Source organism: Hyperolius riggenbachi, chromosome 9 (genome assembly GCF_040937935.1).
Source record: "Hyperolius riggenbachi isolate aHypRig1 chromosome 9, aHypRig1.pri, whole genome shotgun sequence".
NCBI lineage: Eukaryota > Metazoa > Chordata > Amphibia > Anura > Hyperoliidae > Hyperolius > Hyperolius riggenbachi.
In genome coordinates, this window is record NC_090654.1 from 135,783,867 (window position 1) to 135,807,237 (window position 23,371).

Sequence of the window (23,371 nt, forward strand, 5' to 3'; positions counted from 1 at the left end):
TGCCCCCTGTGTGACGAGCAGGCAGAGGTCAGGTGAGCTGCAGGGGGGAGACTGGGATCAGCGCAGCAATGCTGATCAGTGCAGAAGAGACAGGAGGTCAAGGCAGCTGTGCACTGTGTGAGCCCAGAGCTGTGTATATCGGCAGGGCCGGATTTGTACTTTTTGCCGCCCAAGGCCAACTATACTGTCTATTTGTTTTTTATATCTGTGTGCCCCAATGAGAATTCTACTTACTTTTCATCATTGGATGTCACAGACAATAACTATTTTAGTAATATGCGTATAGACTATGTTATGTTTTCCTTAAGAACTTTTATGTTATGTTTGCTATCTCGTTAATTATGGACCCATTGTGTCACCATGAGAGTTAGACTGATGTATACCTGCAGGATAGAGCTAACAGGTCTTGCAGGGACGACACAAGTAAAGGACAGAGGGTTCAAAGGGTAAATCTGTCCTTGTAGATAGGGATGGCTGCATAGAACAGCTTTACTGCCCCTCACTGAGCCGCCCCTAAATTTCGGGTGCCCTAGGCCATGGCCTATGTGGCCTTGCCAGAAATCCGGCCCTGTATATCGGCATGTAGCATGTGAGCTGTCCGATGCTGATATACACAGCTCTGAGCAGCTCACAGTGCACAGCTGCCTGTCCGTAGACTCACACATCCCCTGCTCTAATCAGTGTGCTGTCAGGAGATCGTCACTCCTGATAAAAACCCTCACTGACCGTCACCTGCTGGGGGGGGGGGGGGGGAAGCAATAAAAAGCAGCATACATGCTAACAGTGGGGAAGTTAAACATCACACAACATTAGAGCAGTGAAGTAGCTAAGGAGCTGTGGGCCTAGGTGCAAGTTTTACATGGGCCCCCCCAAGCACTCTATACATAACAATTGATATGGCGCACCAAACCTGCCAATGGCAACTACAGTGTCAGAGGTGCAAGAAGGAAATGGGGAGCAGTTTGTTAATGATTATCACTATTCATAGTATCTATAGAAGTGATTATTACCAGCACAGGACCAACAGCGAGCTAATACTGTGATAGCGAGTGGACCCTTCAGGGCCCCGATGCGGTCGCTACCTCTGCACCCCCTATTGCTATGCCCCTTAGAGCAACTATCTAGGACTTTGCTCCGGGTGCACATACATCTAGCCATGATAGGTAGATCAACCAAGAGACAGATTTCTCTCTGAACGAATCTGATCAGAGAGAGATCTGTCAGCTGCTCATACACTACAGGCTGATTCCCGATCAATTTCATGCTGAAACTGATCATGAATTGGTCTTGTGACGCCGCATCTGACCGCCCGACGCTATACCCTAATGTAAATTGTGTCCCCAGGTTCCCTGTGCAGTAGAGGTTACCTGGCAGTGTCCATCTCTGCTCTGCCTCACATACATGTGCCCTACGTGGTTGCCGGTGTATATGTGGGTGTGTATGTGACATCACACAGGCACGCACATATACGCTGGTAACCACGCGGGGCATGTGTATGTGAGGCAGTGCGGAGACGAAGCCATTGGCGGACACAGACAGGTAACGTATACTGCACGTTACGATTATTTTCTGGTGAAAGATTGCTGCATTAAGATTATTTTCTGATGAAACATTGCAGCATTATGATTATTTTATGGTGAAACTTTGCTGCATTAATGTACCCCTGACGCCAGTATTTTTAATGTTTTCCTCCCTGGTGCTGTGTGACTAAAACAGCGTCATCCTCCCACCTCCAGCACTCCCTGCGGCCCCCGTTCTGACATCACATATGGGCAGGGAGGAAGTGGCAGTTCTTCCTCCCTGTGCCCGTCCTTAACTCAGCCCCTTCCACCTGCCGCTTCAATTCCTGTTATGAACTGCTGTACACAGCGCGCAGGGGAGCTGTGCTGTGTGCGGTCTTGTGGTGATTGAGGTTGGAAGGATATCCGACCTCAATAATCACAAGTCCGCACACAGCGCAGCTCTGTGGCCCGCTGTTTGCAGTGGTTCATGAGCGGAACTAGAGAGTCAGGTGGAGGGGCTGCATTATGGATGGGCAGAGGGGACGAGGAACTGCCACTTCCTCCCCGTCCATATTCGACGTTCTGCTCAGTCGAAGATTACGACTGAGAAGAATTGGGTCTACAGGGGGCGGATGGTGCTGTGTGCTAGTCGCACCGCACCAATAACGTAATCGATAGTAAAAATATCAGGACCAAGGTCTGGGTCAGGGGTACTTTAAGATTGTCATGGGGGGGCCACCACGGGAGGGGGGGGGTGCCACAGGTTTTCTTGCCTGGAGTGACAAAATGGCTAGAGGCGCCCCTGGCTGTGCATGCTATGTTTGACTATTTTGCACTTTAATAAAATGTATTGAAAATAAGATACGGTATTCCACATGTCAACCACTCTTACTGTGAAGAATCCTTTTCTAATGGATGGCAAAAACATGTATAACATCAGTTAACATATAAAAACAAGCTCTTTCACCTGCAGAAGTAGAAAATCACCTGAGCCTCGAGGGAAGCTTTTAATGATCAATGAATGAAATCAAAATTTAGGTACATTACCTTAAGTCTTTAATGTTATGTATAGCTGGCTTAAGTCTGTTCAGTCCTTCGCTCCGGATATAACATTCATTTAGGTGAAGTTTTTCTATTTCATTACAACACCTAATAATAAATGCCAACACATCACAACTCAAAGGCATGAGATGGATCCGAAAGAAGTCAAGAGTCTTGAACGATTTAAGGGATGCAGACACTAGTTCATTATTTCTAGTCTCAAAGAGGTAAAAGAAGATATTCATAAGCTTTCTATTGTCTCTAATGTTCCCTTGTAGCTTCTCGTCAGCAAGAATGGACTTAAGCCATTGGATAACATGTTTTGAGGCTTCAGTGGACAGTTCCCCTAAATACGGTGTTAAAAGAGATCTTGTCGATTTGTCCGACAGACCACAAATGAATTTAAGAAAAACAATACCACGACCATCTTGGTAGGACTGTGCTTCAGACAAGGATTTAGCTAGGCTATCAGGAGAAAACTGAATATAATTAATTAAAGCAGCAAAAAACTCCTGCATAATTAAGTGTAAAAAAGAAAAAGTCACATTGGATGCTGAATCTGATTCAGTCATAAAACTTGATAGGAGACATGAGGAACATATTTTCTCATCAAATGATGCCATATCATGCTTATCAAACACAAGTATGCGATTAAGGATTCCATACTCTGCCATCCGGCCAAGAGATTTCAGCACTTCCCGAGCATTTTCTAGGTTCTGGGAGTGATTTTTCAGGATGTTGGCCACATAGATCACAAATAGTTGTGTCACTGTTTTAGGTAATGTTGGCAGTTGCACATTGTTTGTTGGTGTGACTTTGAAGCACATTGATAACACTGTACAGATGATCCAGCAGTATGATGGGATATAACAGAACGTATACAGAGTGTCATTCTCCTTCACAAACCGGAAAGCCCTTTCAGACAAATTCTTATCACTGTAGAAGTGTTCAAAGTACATCTGTCTTTCCTTAGGGAAAAACCCCATGATCTCGACCATCCGCTGGAAAATGTCTGTAGGCAATAATGACAATCTGGTTGGACGGCTGGTCATCAGCACAGAACAACCAGTAAGAAGCAACTGCTGGAGCAAATTAACTACAATTATATTAACACGTTCCTTTTGTTTAGTATCTGTGCACAATTTGCTAGTGATAAAATTCAGTTGGTGAGTACTTTCATCTAATCCATCAAATATAAAGAGTAGCTTTTCTGGATGTTGTAAAATGTTTTCTATCTGACTCTGCAAATATGGATATTGGTTGAGGATCATGTCCTCTAAAGAGCTCTCTTTAATAAGCCTGTTGAGTTCCCGAAATTTAAAGAAAAAGACAAAGGAAAACCTCTGATAAAGATTTCCATTAACCCATTCATTGGTAAACTTTTGCAGCAGTGTAGATTTCCCTACTCCTGGCACTCCGCTCACCATCACTATTCGTGGCACGCATTTCAACTGATGGCACCAATGGAACAAACGCTTAGGGACAATATTTTGAAGACACCTCTTTGTTTTTTGCAAACAACTGTCAAGCTTTTCTCCAGCCTGGGTTATCTCATCCTGAGAACGCTGTCTAAAATATTGTGTGCAGACAACAACCAAATTCACATAGCGTTCAGAAATATAGAAATGTTTTTGCTCCAGTGTAGAAGCTGGTGGTTTGTTCTCGACTAGAGTCTGAGTTTTCTTCAGCAGATACTGTTTATGATGTTTTTGGATCTCTAAAAAGAAACATTAGAATAAAGTGAATTAAAAAGAGATTTGCATCATCATCAGGGACAGTTTTAGGTACAGTGAGGCATGGTCAAAAATTAATGTGGGGCCCCTTACATTTTCATACTGTACTGATAGTAAACGTTTAACCTCTACAATCCCTGACTTGTTGAACACCTAAGAAGCTTAAAGCCCTGGGCAATTTCCCAGTTTGACCCTATGGAAACCCTGGCTTTGACCATTATTTTACTGCAGACTTATACCACTAAAAAGTATTCTTCTGAACTAAATATTAGTTCCCCTGCAGATTGTCTCTGCTTCTGGAGCTAATCTGCATGGGGTAATGAATACAAGAGACAAGCAACTCTGCCCACCATTGACAAATGCAGCTCAACCCCACAATCTGTATTCCAGACAAGCAGAGCACCTGTTGGAGCTGGACAGGATGCTACTCCAGGACACAGAACCACAAATTGCAAGGCCTGCTCCACAACTGGCGCTAAAAAAATCCTCTTTACTGAACAAATACAAGCAGGGTCACATACAGGTAACATGTTTTGGACTCCATGGGTCCAAAGTCGTAGTTAAGTTACACATGGATAAAATCCCATAAATACAAGTTAGAACCCTCCTACACTCCTAACTATGTGATCTTAAACATTAACCCTTCCTATGCTTAGAACAGGATTACATTGAAGAGGTGATATATGGCAGGTGAAAACAGGAATATGTTAACAAACTTATGAAAATAAAGAATATTTCAAGTTCATCAGATGCAACAATGGCAGAGTAAAGGAGGAGGAGGAGAACAGAGAGGAGGAATAAAATCTAGTCAATTATGTTACATCCCATCTCTCAGCCAAGTGGATGGAAAGCAGGTGAGTGGAATGCTACTTCACAGAATATTAGGCGGGCCTTGGACCGCTTCTAAGCCATTGTTTGATTTAATGTGTGATACTTTGATATATGCTGTATCACTATGCCTTTCTTGTTTTACTCAACCATAATGTTCTTAGCTCTTGTACCACACAAGCCTGTTCCTGCTGATACTATTTGAATGTTTTCTTAGTTTATGTTCTGTTATTCATTTTAGATGTTTTGATTGCATTTAAAATTTTGATGAGCGCTGTAAGATGATTTGCCAACTTGCCAAAGCTTTTGTTTGTACTTGGAAAAAAACAATAAAGTATTTTGGAAACTAAAAAACAAAAGCTGAGGTATATTCCTAGACATTCTGAAGCCAGGGTTGCCAGACCTTCTCAAAATGGTGGGCTCTGTCCGCTAAGTTAGCTTTTATTTTTTCTTTAAGCATGGTTTCATGCATCTTTTCCATAACGCAGCCAAACAAAAGGTTAGCATGCCGCCATTGGGAGGCAATATAGGTTTTTGTTGTATTGGCTAAGAATTGTACTAATTTATGTTTGGCATGAGGTATATCTTCAGGGTTCAGACCTAATAAAAAGTGCGTATGTGAATAGTAAAAGTTATTAAGGGTTTTAGCCACTTTGGACCATATTCAAGCTACTCTGGGACAGGTCCACCAAATATGGTACATAGTTCTTGTGCACTGGTATCCCTGGAAACAGACAGTAGGATTGTCCAGGGAAATTGTGTAAAGCCTTGCTGGAACCAGATAGCTTCTGTGGAGAACCCTGAGGGAGACCTTCTTATTTCAGACTTGCAAGCAGGCTCGTACTGACCCACCGAACTGCCGATGAAAAGATCGGTGGGCCCACAGTGGGCACAGAGTAGGAAGGGGGGAAATTGGGCACACAGAGCGGTGGAGATGGGGGAAGCTTCCCCCCCTCACCTGGGGGCCCCCCCTTCGGCGCTCCCCCTTCCGCACCCCCCCTCCCTCCAAAATTGCAGCCAGCGGCAGCGAGCGAGGAATAGCTTTATCGGCATGATGAGATGAGATCCATCGCTCTGCGTGCCGCTGGCTGGTCTGGTCTCCTGCAATGCACTGTGTCCAATCACGCTCTCGCAGTACTTCCTGTGAGAGCGTGATTGGACACAGTGCATTGCAGGAGACCAGACCAGCCAGCGGCACGCAGAGCGATGGATCTTCTCATTTCATCATGCCGGGAAAGCTATTCCCTGCTTGCTGCCGCTGGCTGCAATTTTGGAGGGAGGGGGAGTGCGGAAGGGGGAGCGCGGAAGGGGGGCCCCTAGGTGAGGGAGGGGGGAATCTTCCCCCCTCCCCGCCGCTCTGTGCCCACTGCCCCCCCCGTCCAAGCTGGGGGGGGGGGACTTAGACCTGGCTGCTGCCTACCTAACTGGGGACACCTGTGACCAGCCTACCTAAACGGGGGGGGGGGGGTGGAGGGGCTCCAGGTGAGGGAGGGGGGTCCCTCTGTGCCCACTGCACCCCCTTTCAGCATGGGGGCCCCCACTAACTGGGGACCTGCCTTTGTGGGGATATCTGCCGCCAATCTAATTGTATTTTGTGGGGATATCTGCTGCCGAACAGATTGTATTTTGTGGGGATATCTGCTACCAATCTAACTGCATTTTGTGGGGATATCTGCCACCAATCTGATTGTATTTTGTTTGGAAAAATGCCGCCAATTTGATTGCATTTTGTGGGAATATCTGCCGCCAATCTATTTGCATTTTGTGGGGATATCTGCTGCCAATCTAATTGCATTTTGTGGGGATATCTGCCGCCAATCTAATTGCATTTTGTGGGGATACCTGCCACCAATCTGATTGTATTTTGTTGAGAAATCTGCCGCCAATTTGATTGCATTTTGTGGGGATATCTGCCGACAATCTAATTGCATTTTGTGGGGATATCTGCCGCCAATCTAATTGCGTTGTGGGGATATCTGCCACCAATCTGATTGTATTTTGTTGGGAAATCTGCCGCCAATTTGATTGCATTTTGTGGGGATATCTGCCACCAATCTATTTGCATTTTGTGGGGATATCTGCTGCCAATCTATTTGCATTTTGTGGGGATATCTGCTGCCAATTTGATTGCATTTCGTGGGAAATCTGCCACCAATCTGATTGCATTTTGTCGGAAAATCTGTGGCATTTGACTACTTGATAAGTTATCATGAGGCATGTAACTACTTAATTATTGTATCTAAAATGTATCTGGTCAGACCTAATCTCTGTGAATAACACAGCTACTTATTTTGTGTTTTTTTTTTTTAAAGTCTGCCCATGACTAATCATGACCACGCCGATGTTCCAGTGCGTGGTGACGCCGCATGTGGACATATCCCTATTGGAGACTGTCCTCAGAAGTGCTTACAATCTATTCCCTACCATAAAATCGTGCAAAGTTTCGGGAGTACATGTGTATGTGAGCCCAAAATGGGGGGGGGGGGGGGGGGGGCGTGGGGTGTTACTCAGGCAGAAACTTCCTCGGTGGGCCCTTAGTGTCCCAGTCCGAACCTGCTTGCAAGCTACGTTTGGACAGTGTGTCCAAACATTGAGACCATTGCTCCTCATCCAATCCAGCTCTGCAATCCCTTTCCCATGCAATTTGAAATTATAATTTGGTTTGGGTTGGGTTAGAATTAAAGGTAAAGTATAATGTAGATAGCATCCCCCTACACATGAGGTCTAGCTTTTGTTTTTTTAAATAAAAGTTTGTTGTTTGACTGGGGCGAAAATATAACTATAACAAACACAATTATAGGAAAGTTAATGAGATAATTTTCAGCAAGGTCAAACCCTCTCATTGTGATTTAGAAACATGTACCTAACACAGTTTATTGTTAATGTTAAATAAACTGATTGACTTTTGCCCACATTGCACAGAATGAGTGGCAAAAGTACTATGTTATGCAGATGAACTACAGGGCCCTGTTACTCAGACTAAAAGACAATGATAGCAGGTTTACATACCATGACCTAGCCCATACACTGCTGTGTAACATATCAGCTCCACAGCCTCACCTAGTACTGGAACCCAGTTACCTGTGTCATCTGTCTTGTGATGTCCGATGTCACTTCTGCAAGGTGTTTTTGAAAGTTCAGGGCTGAAATTGATCAAGTTGTTTTGCTGCATATATTTGCATACAATGCTCCACCAATGGAAGTTCGTAATGGGCCTCATAGCAGCTACATTGCTATCTCTATAGTTTTTTTTCTGAGTAATCAAGCAGCTCGGGGTGACCCAAAAACCACAAGGAAAGCATAGGGGACTAAAAGAGACCGAAAAGCCCTCCTACTGAAAAGCAATGCTTACTATGGTTGGCCTTCTTAAAACAGAAGGTATTTGCGATAATTCAGCTTTAAGTGAACATCTGTGGTCACCCACAATGCACTGCTGCTGAATATGCAAATTAACTCTTTATGCCCCTGAAGCCAGGCTTACATCCAGAACCACTGGTGTCTAGCAAGCACATAGCTTTACTTTTTAGAGAGCCACACCAACCCCACATGCAGACCGCCTATGAAACAGGCTGGATGTAAGCCTGGCTTCAGGGGCATAAAGAGATAATTTGCACATTCACTAGCGGTGCATTCTGGGTAACCACAGATGTTTGCTTAAAGCTGAATCATCACAAGTACTTTCTGATTTAAGAAGGCAAACCACACTAAGCATTTTTTCTGATTGCTTTATAATTTACATTCATTTGTTTGTAGATGATTCAATCTATACAATATGACTGAAAAAATCTTAAAGGACAACTGTAGTGTGAAGAATATGGAGGCTGCCATATTTATTTCCTCTTAAACAATACAAGTTACCTGGCAGCCCTTCTGTTCTATTTGGCTGCAGTAGTGTCTGAACACCACCAGAAACAAGCATGCAGCTAATCTTGTTAGATCTGACAATAATGTCAGAAACACCTTATATGCTGCATGCTTGTTCGGGGTCTATAGCTAAAAGTATTAGAGGCAGAGGATCAGTAGGATAGCCAGGCAACTGCCATTTATTAAAAGGAAATAAATATGGCAGCCTCCATATACCTCTTACTTCAGTTGTCCTTTAAGATGTTTACTGTATTCCTTTTCTCTTCCCAGTGGATGGTTAGTGTATTTAGCTTTACAAGTGCAATTATCCAGTGTTCTCACTAACTTTTGCAGTTATGGAACTCCCCAACATATCTTAATACCCTTACAAAAAAAGTGGGAGGTACATTATCTAATAATAAAATACATTATTAACTTACTTTTAAGGTCTGGAATTAATGAATGTCCATGTTCATCCAGTAGAATACTGTTCACAAGAGTTTCACCTGAAAACAAAAGTTACCTTTTAAAGAGGAACTCCAGTGAAAATAATGTAGTAAAAAAAGTGCTTAATTTTTACCATAATTATGTATAAATGATTTAGTCAGTGTTTGCTCATTGTAAAATCTTTCCTCTCCCCGATTTACATTCTGACATTTATTACATGGTGACATTCTTACTGTGGGCAGGTTATATAGCTGCTCCTAGCTGTTTTGGCAGTTAGAGACAGCTGTAAGCAGCTATTTCCTGTCTGTGAACATTGTTACATTGTGGCAGTTTGCCCAGAGTACTGCGGTACTCAGAGCTTCTTGTGGGAGGGGTTTCAGCACAAAGTCATACAGCGCCCCCTGATGGTCTGTTTGTGAAAAGCATTATATTTCTCATGCAAAAGGGGGTATCAGCTACTGATTGGGATAAAGTTCAATTCTAGGTTGGAGTTTCTCTTTAAATGCTCAGCTAAAATTGTCTACTCATTTCTGACTCTACTGATGTGATTATTTTCACCTATGACTGGATTGGTCTCCTGGTGTGTGGTCATGTGCTTCACCACAAGCCAAACACATTTTATTCTGGAATCAGGCAACAATCATAACAAAGCCAAATGTGAGACTCCGATTGGTTCAGCAAATGCTGGGATTCAGGTCGATTGATAAGGGTGAAAAAAGGACTTGTTATTCTAAACCTTTGCCAGGTTAGAGGTGGATGGAAAACACCAGTTTCCTTCAAACCTGGTCTATACTATGGTAATTAAAGTTTTGCTGATGTGGTTATTATCTGTCACTTGCAACATATTGGATAAATCTTAATGAATAGAGGTGGTCTATGATCTATTGTATCTCTGCAGAGCAACCACCATTTTTAGGATATTAGCAATGACTGCTCTTGTGGATCAATCACAAGTGCACTTTAAAGAGACACTGAAGCGAAAAAAAAATATGATATAGTGAATTGGTTGTGTACTATGAATAATTACTAGAAGATTAGCAGCAAAGAAAATATTCTCATACTTTTATTTTCAGGTATATAGTGTTTTTTCTAACATTGCATCATTCTATAATATGTGCACATTACACAACACTCAGCATTCAAAATGAGTATTTCAGAGCAGTCTGTGAAGTAATGACATCTCCTCTGGCAGAGGAAAAGTAAATAGTCCAGGAACAGTTGAGATAATAAAAGTCAGATAACAGCCCTCTCCACCACTAACTTAGTCAGAGAGCTTAATGGCTTGTTTGCATAGAGATAACAACTGGAGTTTCTCAACTCTTCCTGTACTGGAAACAATTACACTGATGTATCTGATCTTAATGTTTTATTTCTTAGCTGTGCTACACATACAAATCATATCATCATCATTTTTTTTTCGCTTCAGTGTCTCTTTAAGTAGTATTTTAAGTAGATGTACCTATTTAAATACTAAATTAATACAATATTTTATATCAGCGCTGTCCAATTGGTGGCCAGCCACTTGACTAAGCAAATCTGGCTTGGCAGTGCTGATAAACCAACATGAAAGCAAAAGTTGCCACCATCTTCAGCTTGGTCATCATCTGATGGGCCTAAGCCCTTCTGCTGACCCTGATATTCTTTTTTACCACCCCCACCCTGTCTCCATAAGTACTTGCAGTCAACGTACTATGCCAGTACTGTTTTTTTTGCAGTGGACTTGGTTTACTAGAATTCTCCTGGCTTCAGAGGAAATTAAATAATATATGATCCCACAAGTCTGGATCCGGATTGTAGGCTTTTAGGTGAATAATATTTACAACCCTTGCCTAGGTTATGAAAGACTACAACAGGGAACGCAAAGATTGTTTGTAAAAACACACCTCCGCTGAGAACAAGAAATGTTTGAAAGGACACCTCAGGTTTTTAATGTACTTCTGTCCAGAGGGACCTTAAAGGGAACCAGAGAGGAAGCACCCTTGTGTATTTTACCATGTATATCAGTAAGAACATTAGAGAAAACACTTACCATGCTGTCTGTTTCGTCCTCACTGCTAAAAGTGTCTGTTATCAGCAGTCACAAGAATCCCAGACTGAGCAATTAAATCTGGCTTTGCTGGGAATGATTATTGCTGAGTCATTATAGCAAAGCCACAAGGGGGCAGGCTTGGGCTTGAAATAACACCACAGAAGACAGACTTAGCTATAATCTTTCTGTAGCAAAGCTAGACGGAGCAGCCTGACTTCTCAGTCGGGGGTTCTTATCAGAGGTGGTAACAGTCAGATTACACAGAGAACAATGAAACAAAGGGCAGATTAGGTGTTTACTGTCATGTTCCCACTGATTTATAAGGTAAAATACAAGAGGGTGCTTCATCTCTGGTTCTCTTTAATAAATCAGGATGTTTGGCAGCAGCACTCCTCTGCAGGAATATGGCCCAACCAGTGTGGTGGCAGAGACTGAGTAGCCTTGGATGGTGAGAGTCAGAGAACAGAGGGATCTGGGTACATATTTGAATGTTGCTCCGAAGCTTGCTTGGAATGGCAGCTCAATAGCTATCGATGAGAAAAGGAAGGACTGTACCGTATGAGGCCTCTTCATAAAAGTGCATGAAAAGTGAGAATACAAAAAATGTGTCATCCTTTCAAAAAAGATACAATTTAGCACATCAAAGGTGCTACATTGCATCTTTTTTCAAGCAATACTTTTATCTACATCAAGGCTGCAAAGCCTATTTTATGCCATGCTAAGCTTTCCTTTAAAAAGCAAACCCTGCAATGTTATGTGGGAGAAAGTAGATGCATATGCAGTAATAATTCATCATTTGTTGCCACAGGAGAGTGCAAATTCTTTATCCTAGGTCTTGTTTTCCTTTATACTCACCTACGTCCTTAAAGGGGCACTATGGCGAAAAATTGTAAAATTTAAAATATGTGCAAACATAGACAAATAAGAAGTACATTTTTTCCCAGAGTAAAGTGAGCCATAAATTACTTTTCTCCTATGTTGCTGTCACTTACAGTAGGTAGTAGAAATCTGACAGAAACGACAGGTTTTGGACTAGTCCATCTCTTCATAGGGGATTCTCAGCAAGGCTTTTATTCTTTATAAAGATATTCCCTAAAAAGGATTTAAACAGTGATGCTGGCCAGCTTCTCTGCTCACTACACATTTTTTTTGGTAGTTGGACAGAGCAACTGCCATTCACTAAGTGCTTTTGAAAATAAATAAATCCCTGAGAATCCCCTATGAAGAGATGGACTAATCCAAAACCTGTCACTTCTGTCAGATTTCTGCTATCTACTGTAAGTGACAGCAACATAAGACAAAAGTAATTTATGGCTCATTTTACTCTGGAAAAAACAAACTTCTTATTTGTATATGTTTGCACATATTTTACATTTTACAATTTTTAGCCATAGTGCCCCTTTAACTTCTGGGTCACATAAATTCAACCATTTTGCCAGACGCAAACATACAAAAGGGGCACACTGATATTTAGGCTAGGGGTAATACCAGTTGTAGAATATCGGTAATATTACGGATAGTAGAATATTGATAATTTTACCGATATTCTACTATCGCCTCCCATAACCTTTACTCTCACAATAGCTTACCGCTATGTACACCTAACACTAACCTTCCTTGGCTACGCTCAACCTCTCCTACCTGTAGACAAAATCTGTGTGTCTTCCACCGCTATTTAAAACCACTGCCGCTATTTGGAGTTTGGACGCATTGTACCTGAACTCTGTGCACCGCTACCAGCTCCCCTTCAATGATAGCTAGAGAGGTTGGCTATATTATAGTTGAGCTCCAGCACATTAATTGTCCACTATGCACCGCCATTGCCACAATTTACATTGCTGGCTATGGCGGTGCCAACGTTTCCAGGTGTGTTATGCATCCAAATTGCCCGTTTCATTGCCAGATGACCATATAACTTGATGCAACTTGGAGCCACACTTCATGTGTGTGCCTCCGTGTGTTTTGGTGTGTATCTCATTGTGTGAATAAGTAAAAGGTTTGCAAAAAATCCCTTTCACTCTTCATCTGGATGGTTTGAACTTCTGTCCCTGTTATTAAGGCCATCGGTTTCCTTCCAGATGTGGTGCCAAGACAATTAATGAGTGGTAATGCATCTGTAGTAGTACACAATATGCTGCTGCATTCATTTTCAGCAGACCTATTGTCATTAAACTGAGGATGGTGAACTAGCCCTACAGGTGGCCATTAATGATACAATCCCATGGACATTGGATTATTTCCCATCATTGATATGATCAATCAGAGACAATCGGTCATATGCGCAAACCAATCCGATTAGATTGATGGGATAGATTTGAAAAACGGAAGGATACCATTAATTTGAACAAGTTGGTCAGCTGGTTTTTTAGCCGACTTAGTGATCACGACTAATCATTTACAATCGATCATAACACTGCTCAGAAATTATCAGTAGTCCATGGGATTGTATAGTTAATTGCCACATTCATTTTTTTTCCACATGTATGTGTTTTAGTAGCAAGTTCAGCATTTAAGGAGCACTCATATACTGTATGCATCATGGCCACCCTTTAGAAGGTGTTACCTCCCTGAGGCTCAGCCTATAATGCAGTCACTAAGTGCTGAACAATCACTGCTACGGGACTTCTAAATGTACGTACCCAGCGTTTCCATTGATTAATTGCATGCTTAGTTCCCTAGCACTAGAAAATCCTTTTCTCAACAATGAAAACATAGGGATCAGTAAATAGTGTAATTCACTTAAAATACTGAATCAGAATAAGAAATGCTTGTTATCAACACAGCTATTAGAGCTGACAGCAGTTTAAGTGGTAGAATAGTGAGGGGTTGGTGGTAGAGCTCGGCCTTCATACAACACAAGCCCATTGGTTTCATTTGCAGCATGTCCCCTTATTAAATACAGCATATCATATTGTTATCAATGTCAGTTCTCTAACAAAAGATAGTAGCAATAAAGTTCTCTATTGATAGGAAATGACATTAGAATAGTCAGTGATACCTGTGTTAATGATTTCATTCATAACAGCTACTAAGTTAGGATGGCGGTGGCATCGCCCTAGGACATAGAGACCTTCCAAGAATCCTGTAAAAGCTTCTCTTCCTGCTGCCAAAATGTCTGCTACCAAATTCTGTGCAAAGATGGAAGTGCCACAATTTTTTCTCATTGATTGATACTTCTGAAATATTGAAAAGATGTTATTATTACTAATGTGGTGTTTTAGTGTAGAAACATTTTTAAAATATTAATATTAAATACTTAACACAGGAAAGAGTGAAGGCAAGACTAAATAAAATCAAAGCGGATAAGACACCATGCCGCATGGCATACATCATTGGGTGCTAAGGGAATTAATATTTTTTTTGGACCATAAGATGCACTTTTTCTCCCCCAAAAGTGGGGGCTAAAGGTTAGTGCATCTTATGGTCCAAATACAACAATTCAGACCACTGTCCCCCACATCTCGAATGCACATACTGCAATTGCAAACTGCACATACCTGCTCCTCCTGTGTCCCCAGACATGTAGAAGCACATTCCTGCAGAAGTCTGCTGCCACCAGTCACTGCTATTGTGACTTGGCAGCAGAAGAGGTGCGCGGCATCAGCGAGTTCAGTGATTGGCCCAGTGATGGTGCCAAGGTCCCACCTGCGAGACCATTGACGCCAGTAACTAAGCAGGCAACCGTGATTTACAGGGTTACATACCACGCAGCTATGCCGGGAGCCTCTCTCCTCAGTCTCTCTGTGGGATCTGCTCTTGCCAATCCGCAGCCTGCCCGATGCCTCCTTCAGCCTGATCAGCTGCCAAGTCACAATAGCAGTGACTGGTGTCAGCAGACCTCTGCCGATATGCGCTTCTGTCTGGGGACACAGGTGGAGAACACAAAGGGACAGAGCAGATCACAAAAGGATGGAGGACACAAAGGGACAGAAGAGGGCACCAAGCGACAGAAGAGGACACAGAGGGACAGAAGAGGACACCGGGACAGAGGAGGACACAGGGGAACAGAGAAGAACACTCGGGAACAGAAGACGACACAGGAGGGGGACAAAGGAGGAAACATGGGGATCTAGGTAGACACAGGGGGGACACAAAAGGTGCTAGGGGGACATGAGGTACAAGGGGGCATAATAATTGGGGGGAGAAGATCCACAAGATGCCCCTACACCATGGACAGACCATGTTTAGTATATTATTTCTCAGCAACATCATGGGTTTACTAATGGCAGGTCTTATTTGACTATACTTAGACTTTGCAAAGGCCTAAGATACTATAGCAAAGAGTTGTGGTCAATGGATCATATACAAAATAGGTGACTGTTCCACAGGGGTCAGTAATGAGTCCAGTTCGTATATTAAAGATCTAGAAGATGAAGTAGAAAGTAATTGTGCTGTTTTGCAGATGATACAAAATTGTGCAGAATTCTGTCTTTACAAAGGAAACAGCACTGTTGCAAATTACAGAGGCGGAAGAGTCTCAATCTTCTAACTGTAATATTAAATACTTAACGCAGGAAGAAGTAAAGGCAAGACTAAATAAATTAAAAATAGACAAGGCACCTGGCCCGGATGGCATGCATCCTCGGGTCCTAAGGGAATTAAGTTCAGTTATAGATAAACCCCTTTATCTTATCTTTTGTGACTCTCTTGCAACTGGCAGAGTCCCAGTGGATTGGCGTACAGCCCACGTTTTCCCATTATTTAAGAAGGGCAAAAAATCAGATCCAGGAAATTATAGACCTGTAAGCTTAACACCAGTTGTATGCAAACTATTTGAGGGGTTACTAAGAGATACTATACATGATTTCATAGTAGAAAATAATCTTATTTCTCAGCATCAACATGGGTTTACTAAAGACAGGTCCTGTTTGACTAACATGCTCAGCTTTTATGAGGTAGTGAATGCTAATATGGATATTGGGAATGCTGTAGATGTGATATACTTAGACTTTGCTAAGGCATTCGACACTGTTCCCCACAAAAGTCTGGTGCAAAAGATGAGGATGCAAGGACTGGGGAAGAGTCTGTGTGCTTGGATAGGGAACTGGCTAATGGACAGAAAACAAAGAGTTGTGGTCAATGGATCATACTCAAAATGGGAGACTGTTAGCAGTGGGGTCCCACAGGGGTCTGTACTGGGTCCAGTGCTCTTCAATTTATTTATTAATGACCTAGTGGATACAGTAGTGAGCAATGTTGCTATTTTTGCAGATGATACAAAATTGTGCAGAATCATCAACTCTAAGGAAGATAGTGTTATATTGCAACAGGATCTGGATAGGATGGCTATATGGGCACATACATGGCAGATGAAATTCAATGTTGACAAATGTAAAGTCATGCATTTTGGTCGTACCAATGGTCTAACACCATACAAAATAAATGGTATACAGTTGGGGACATCAAACTTGGAGAAGGACTTAGGAGTACTCATCGACAACAAGTTAAATAATCGTACTCAATGCCAAGCCGCTGCAGCTAAAGCTAACAAAATTTTGGGATGCATTAAAAGGGAAATAAAAACTCGAGATGCTAGCATAATATTGCCCCTGTTTAACTCTCTAGTAAGGCCACATCTGGAATATGGAATTCAGTTCTGGGCACCACATTACAAAAAAGATATTGCAGTTTTAGAGCAGGTGCAGAGACGAGCAACAAAATTGATACGTGGGATGGAAGGTCTCACTTACCAAGAAAGGTTAGATAAACTGGGTTTATTTAGTCTAGAGAAAAGACGCCTTAGAGGAGATCTAATTAACATGTATAAATACATCAGAGGGCAATATAATAGCTTGGCGGATGAGCTTTTTGTCCCTAGGCCTTCTCAAAGGACTAGAGGACATGATCTGCGCATGGAGGAAAAACGTTTTAGCCATTTATTTAGGAAAGGGTTCTTTACAGTAAGAGTGATTAAGATGTGGAATGCATTGCCACAGGAAGTCGTTATGGCAAACTCTATACCTGCATTTAAAGGGGGCTTAGATGCTTTCCTTGCGTTGAATGACATCCATGGCTACAATTACTAGGTAATGCCAATGATGTTAATCCAGGGATTTTATGATCAACAGGGATATGTGAGGGAGCAGGCTGGAGTTGTACTTTGTACTGGTTGAACTCGATGGACGTATGTCTTTTTTCAACCAAAGTAACTATGTAACTATGTAACTATCAACTCTCAGGAAGATAGTGACATATTGTAGAAGGATCTGCATGGAATGGCTATATGGGCACAAAAATGGCAGAAGAAATTCAATCTTAAAAAAAAAAAAAGTAAAGTCATGCAGTGTAGTTATACCAATGGTCTAGCACCATACAAAAAAGGAGTATTAATCGACAAGTTAAAGCGGACCTGAACTCAAAGCTCAAATAGATAAGCAATGGCATAATAACCTTTAAAAAATACATCCATTTGTTACAGCTGATACAAATCCTGCAATAAATCTGCATTGTGTCTACTTCCTGCATTCATGGAAGCAAACATATTGTTAACATCCTGTGTTGTCCTGTGACATGTTCTGTGCTTGGAGGAAAAAAAGTTTTAGCCATTTATTTATGAAATGGTTAGGAAGGGGTTCTTTACAGAAAGAGTGATTAAAATGTGGAATGTATTACCATAGGAAGTAGTTATGGCAAATTCTGCATTTTAAGGGGGGTTTAGATGTTTTCCTTGCGTTAAAAGACATCCATGGCTACAATTACTAGGTAATGCCCAGTGGTGTTGACCCAGGGATTTTATATGATTGCCATCTGGACTGGGGAAATATTTTTTTCCCTTTTTGGGTTAATTGAACCATGCCTTGTAAGGTTTTTTTTGCCTTCCTCTGGATCAACAGGGATACGTGAGGGTGCAGGCTGGTGTTGTACCTTATTTTCTGTTTGAACTCAATGGACATATGTCTTTTTTTCAACCCAAATAACTATGTAACTAGGATTGCAGTCTCCCTGAAATTGATAATTCACCTGGTTTACTAACTTGCATCACTAGATATTTGATTGGATTTAAATGGAAATCTGATCAAACATTGGTTGGAACACTGCTGCTGCTAGCTTTGTATTGCCTTATACAGTACACAACAATGTACCCGCTGCTTACGCCCATGCCCCTTCCATGCTCCATTCAGACAAGAAAAATCTTTCTTGAACAATGTTTGATCAATAAAACAATCAACATGGAAAGCTCTAATTTTTTAAGATGTTGGATTGTATGTCTTCATCAAATAAAACATCTAACCAATTAAAAATAATCTAAGAAGGTAGCCTAATCATGACCAACATCATTTTTCAGACTCACACAACAGCTGCTGTTCTGACACAGAACTTAATATTAAAGGATACCAGAACCCAAAGGCTCTGGTAAAATGAAACCTAAAATGGGTAGGGAGAGAAAATTAGATACTTACCGCTTCTGTGGTTCCACGCAGTCAGCCGTCGGTCTTCTACTATTCCTTGTGTTGTCCTGGCGACTTGGCTGATCTTTAACTTGGATAATCTTCGCTTCTGCCCGGCGCATAATGACGGGCAGAAGTACGCACACTCTTCTGCCTCCTCCGTCTTAGCGTCTGCGCTCCACTGAAGAGCAAGGGTCAGACGCTAAGTGATTAGCATCTGACCATTGCTTTTCAGTGGAGCGCAGATGCTAGGACGGAGGAGGCGGGGGAATGTGCGTACTTCTGCCCGTCAATATGCGCAGGGCAGAAGCGAAGATTATCCAGGTTAAAGGTCAGCCGAGTCACCAGGACACCGGGAGGAATAGGAAAAGACCGACGGCTGACTGTGGGGAAAGTATTTAATTTTCTCTCCCTACCCATTGTAGGTTTCATTTTACCAGAGCCTTTGGGTTCTGGTGTCATGGACATATTATTGACTAGGTATTGAATAACATTCTTTACCTCATAGGTTATTAATTAAATCCGGAATTGATTAATTAGACACCCCAAACAGTCACTGCTCCTATCTCTCAATTTATATATTGTTTTATACTGCTTATGCTCTCTTGTAATGTGCTGCAATTAATTTAGCTTATGTCAGCTCTGTCCCAGCTCTGAGACAAAAGGCAAAACAACATCAGCATTGAAGGTCAATTGCAAGACGCTGTAAAATGCCAAGGAAGTTAGCAATGCTGGCCTGACCTAGACATCACAGGACACTGAGCTCATCAGATTGCATCATATTTAATTATGTACACCCCTAACACACCTCTTAATAATTATGTACACCCTCTACTAACCATAAACCGTCCCTCAAACGATAGGCGGCGGCTGGTCGTTTGTGGTTTTACATGGAAACGTTCCATGTCAGTTCACGGAGGGTGTCTCCGTGAACAGCCTGCGAGCCTCCGATCGTGGCTCGCAGGCTAAATGTAAACACGCCGGGAAGAAATCCCCTGTGTTTACATCTATACGGCGCAGCAGCGCCGTAAAGGAGATCGGCGATCCCCGGCCTCTGATTGGCCGGGGATCGCTGCCGTGTGATCGGCTGAAGCCTATCAGAGGCGGCGCAGGACGCATCGCCGTCCTGTGCCGCCCATGGAGCGAAGAGGACTGAAGGAGAGGGAGGGAGGAATCGCACTGCGGTGGGGGGCTTTGAGGAGCGGCGGCGATCAGACCCCCCCAGCAGGACATCCCCCTAGTGGGGAAAAAATGGGGGGGAAGTCTGATCGCCCTGCAGCAATGACGATCTGTGCTGCGGGCTGGAGAGCCCACGCAGCACAGACTTAGAAAAGCAGCCCCGGTCCTTAAGTGGTTAATTGTTACGTCATGTAATCTATAAAATTAAGGACTGCGACCCAATAAACACAATTGTTAGTTATGAATCTTATAGATATGGTCTCCGTGTCTCTCTGATTCAAGGTTTCTAAATGCATATGCATAGAAACAGATTAACAATTAATCTGAATCACCTGGATAAATCCAGCAAGGCGGTGTTCCCCGCTGTATCAATTCTTTAAAACAGATTTAATTTTGTAAATTGATCTCACAGGAAGGGTACATTACTCCTCTTTTCTCTCTGAAACATATACAGCATTTTAAACATTTGTTCATGGAACCTCAGCTCAGATAGAAATTATATTATTGGGGCTTATGCTCAACGTCATTATGCTCTTCAGACTGCAAGGAGTGGGACCTGGAAATAATAGCACCTTTGCTGTTCGTGCACATCTTTTAAGCTGCATATAGCCCCTAAATGAGTCACAAACATGAAGAAATGCATAGGGAAGAGTCAGAGCACATTGACGTCAGACAAGGAAGCAGGGTGAATCGATGGTTACGTGCTGCTCTGTGGTCCATGGCCAGAGTGTATACGTACATAAACCGCTCCCTGTATGGTTTACAATGAACGTTTAAAGGCTGCATTGCCAGAGTAAGCTGATCCTTGGCTGACCAAGCTTGTGAGATGCAGTGACACAAGAGGCACCTTCGGTGAGTGTATTCACAAAAAGGGGAGTACTTGAATATCCCTTCCGTCAGGGGCGTAGCAATAGGGGGTGCAGAGGTAGCGACCGCATCGGGGCCCTTGGGCCCTCCCTCAACTACAGTATTAGCTCTCTATTGGTCCTGTGCTCATAAATAATTATTACTTCTATAGATACTTTGAATAGTGGTAATCACTAACAAACTGCTCCCCATCCCCTTCTTGCACCTCTGACACTGTAGTTGCCATTGGCAGGTTTTGGTGCGCAGTGGCAATTGTTATGTATAGAGTGCTTGGGGGGCCCCATTGTAAAACTTGCATCAGGGCCCACAGCACCTTAGCTACGCCACTGCCTTCCGTGGGTGGTGGCACTACCCTCAGCACTATGTGCACTTTTTAATTTGCTTTTCAGGGTATCCACTGTTTGTGCTTAGAGTGGAGTAAAGAAGCGCAGTGGTTCTCTGCTATCTTCTGGTTTCAGGGTGAAGTGGCCCTCATATTACTGCGATCCCCTGACATTTTTCTATCTATATTCAATTGGAGTGCAGGGATCTGAATGCAAATAGAGAATATGGTAAGTTGTGCACTTGAGTGGGGTGAAGTGGTAGTTCACCCTGAAACTGAATAAAGCACTCAACAATTTTAGAGGAAAATGTGATGCTACTTTTCTTACCTACTTTTATTTTAGTACCTTTAGACTCCCACTTCAGTCACTAGTTCTCCTGTGCCTTCTTTTCAGATCAAATGAAGAACCAGTGGAGTGCAGTGGGGACCCAATGTTGGAGGAAGTAAACCCAAGCTTTAGTTTTGTGCTGATCTGTGGGTCTGTTAGAAGGAGGATGAATGGTGATAGCCAAATGAGCACAGGAAGTGGGCCATTCTTGTGGAGGGAAGAAAGGAGTCCAGCCCCACCTAGTAAAAGTGGATTTGAGATAAACTTAGTTTATAGGGCATTCCTCAAGCCAAATATTTTTTTTTGTTTTAATACTCCAATTCCCTATAAACTAAACAAGCCTCACCCACAGCTTCTGCAGAGAGCCTTGGCACTCTCAGCCTTAGTAGCAAGGGCTTATGGGAGCTCAGTCTGGGCAGGAGGAGGAGGTTACTAGCCAGAGATTTCAGAGGCAGAGGGAGTGAAGATTTCACAGGCTGAGGGCTGGAGATACAGATCAGCTTGCCTTTGTGTAATGTGACAAACAGAGCATGGCCACTATCATTGTATGACATGAATAAATAATAATAAACTGTTGAAGCTGATTGCAGCTAGATTTGCTGTGTAAACTATCGAAACTTTAGATAAAATATACAAGTTACTTGATATAGTTAGTTTTTCATCTTGGATCCGTTTTAAGGATCCAGTGATTAACTGTTGCAGGGGGGCGGGGGGGGGGGGGGGGGGGTTGCTTTTCGTTGCTGAGGGCAATATAGGAGTTGTGTACCATGAAAGTTTTGCAGGGGAGCCCTGTGATCCATAATTATGCTTCTGCATACAAACTAGCTTACCAAGGAGAAAAGAAAAGGAAGAATTTTTATAATATAGTTCTCCTCAATTCTCCTTTCTACCCAGTAAGTGAATCTGAATACTGTATAATATGAACGTACATTAGCGTGAGGTGAGTTTTACCAGTTTTGTCAGTCAAGAGCTGTTACTAAAGATACCTGTATAAGCAGGTAAGCAGGGGTGTCGCTATATTGTTTCAGGCCCCCAGCAGAGATGTATCAGTGTCCACACATCCCCTTCTGCAGCAGTGGAGTGGAGCTTGATGGATTGATGGGATAAATGGGATACAGTTGGGGACATCAAACTTGGAGAAGGACTTAGGAGTACTCATTGACAACAAGTTAAATAATCGTACTCAATGCCAAGCAGCTGCAGCTAACAAAATTTTGGGATGCATTAAAAGGGAAATAAAAACTCGAGATGCTAGCATAATATTGCCCCTGTTTAACTCTCTAGTAAGGCCACATCTGGAATATGGAATTCAGTTCTGGGCACCACATTACAAAAAAGATATTGCAGTTTTAGAGCAGGTGCAGAGACGAGCAACAAAATTGATACGTGGGATGGAAGGTCTCGCTTACCAAGAAAGGTTAGATAAACTGGGTTTATTTAGTCTAGAGAAAAGGGATCTAATTAACATGCATAAATACATCAGAGGGCAATATAATAGCTTGGCGGATGAGCTTTTTGTCCCTAGGCCTTCTCAAAGGACTAGAGGACATGATCTGCGCATGGAGGAAAAACGTTTTAGCCATTTATTTAGGAAAGGGTTCTTTACAGTTAGAGTGATTAAGATGTGGAATGCATTGCCACAGGAAGTTGTTATGGCAAACTCTATACCTGCATTTAAAGGGGGCTTAGATGCTTTCCTTGCGTTGAAAGACATCCATGGCTACAATTACTAGGTAATGCCTATTGATGTTGATCCAGGGATTTTATCTGATTGCCATCTGGAGTCGGGAAGGAATTTTTCCCTTTAGGGGCTAATTGGACCATGCCTTGTAAGGGTTTTTTCGTCTTCCTCTGGATCAACAGG

At 42.5% G+C, this 23,371-nt stretch overlaps 1 protein-coding gene across 2 annotated transcripts in view; it reads right to left on the reverse strand.

Moving 5' to 3' along the window:
* Positions 1-23,371, reverse strand: part of LOC137531747 (NACHT, LRR and PYD domains-containing protein 12-like) — a 108,912-nt gene that overhangs the window by 45,769 nt on the left and 39,772 nt on the right. For both annotated transcript variants that reach the window (XM_068251712.1, XM_068251713.1), the window contains 3 exons: positions 14,422-14,599; positions 9,388-9,453; positions 2,550-4,260 (listed from right to left, as the gene is read on the reverse strand). In XM_068251712.1, coding sequence (XP_068107813.1) covers positions 2,550-4,260; positions 9,388-9,453; positions 14,422-14,599 — 1,955 coding nt within the window. The remainder of the gene's footprint in view (positions 1-2,549; positions 4,261-9,387; positions 9,454-14,421; positions 14,600-23,371) is intronic.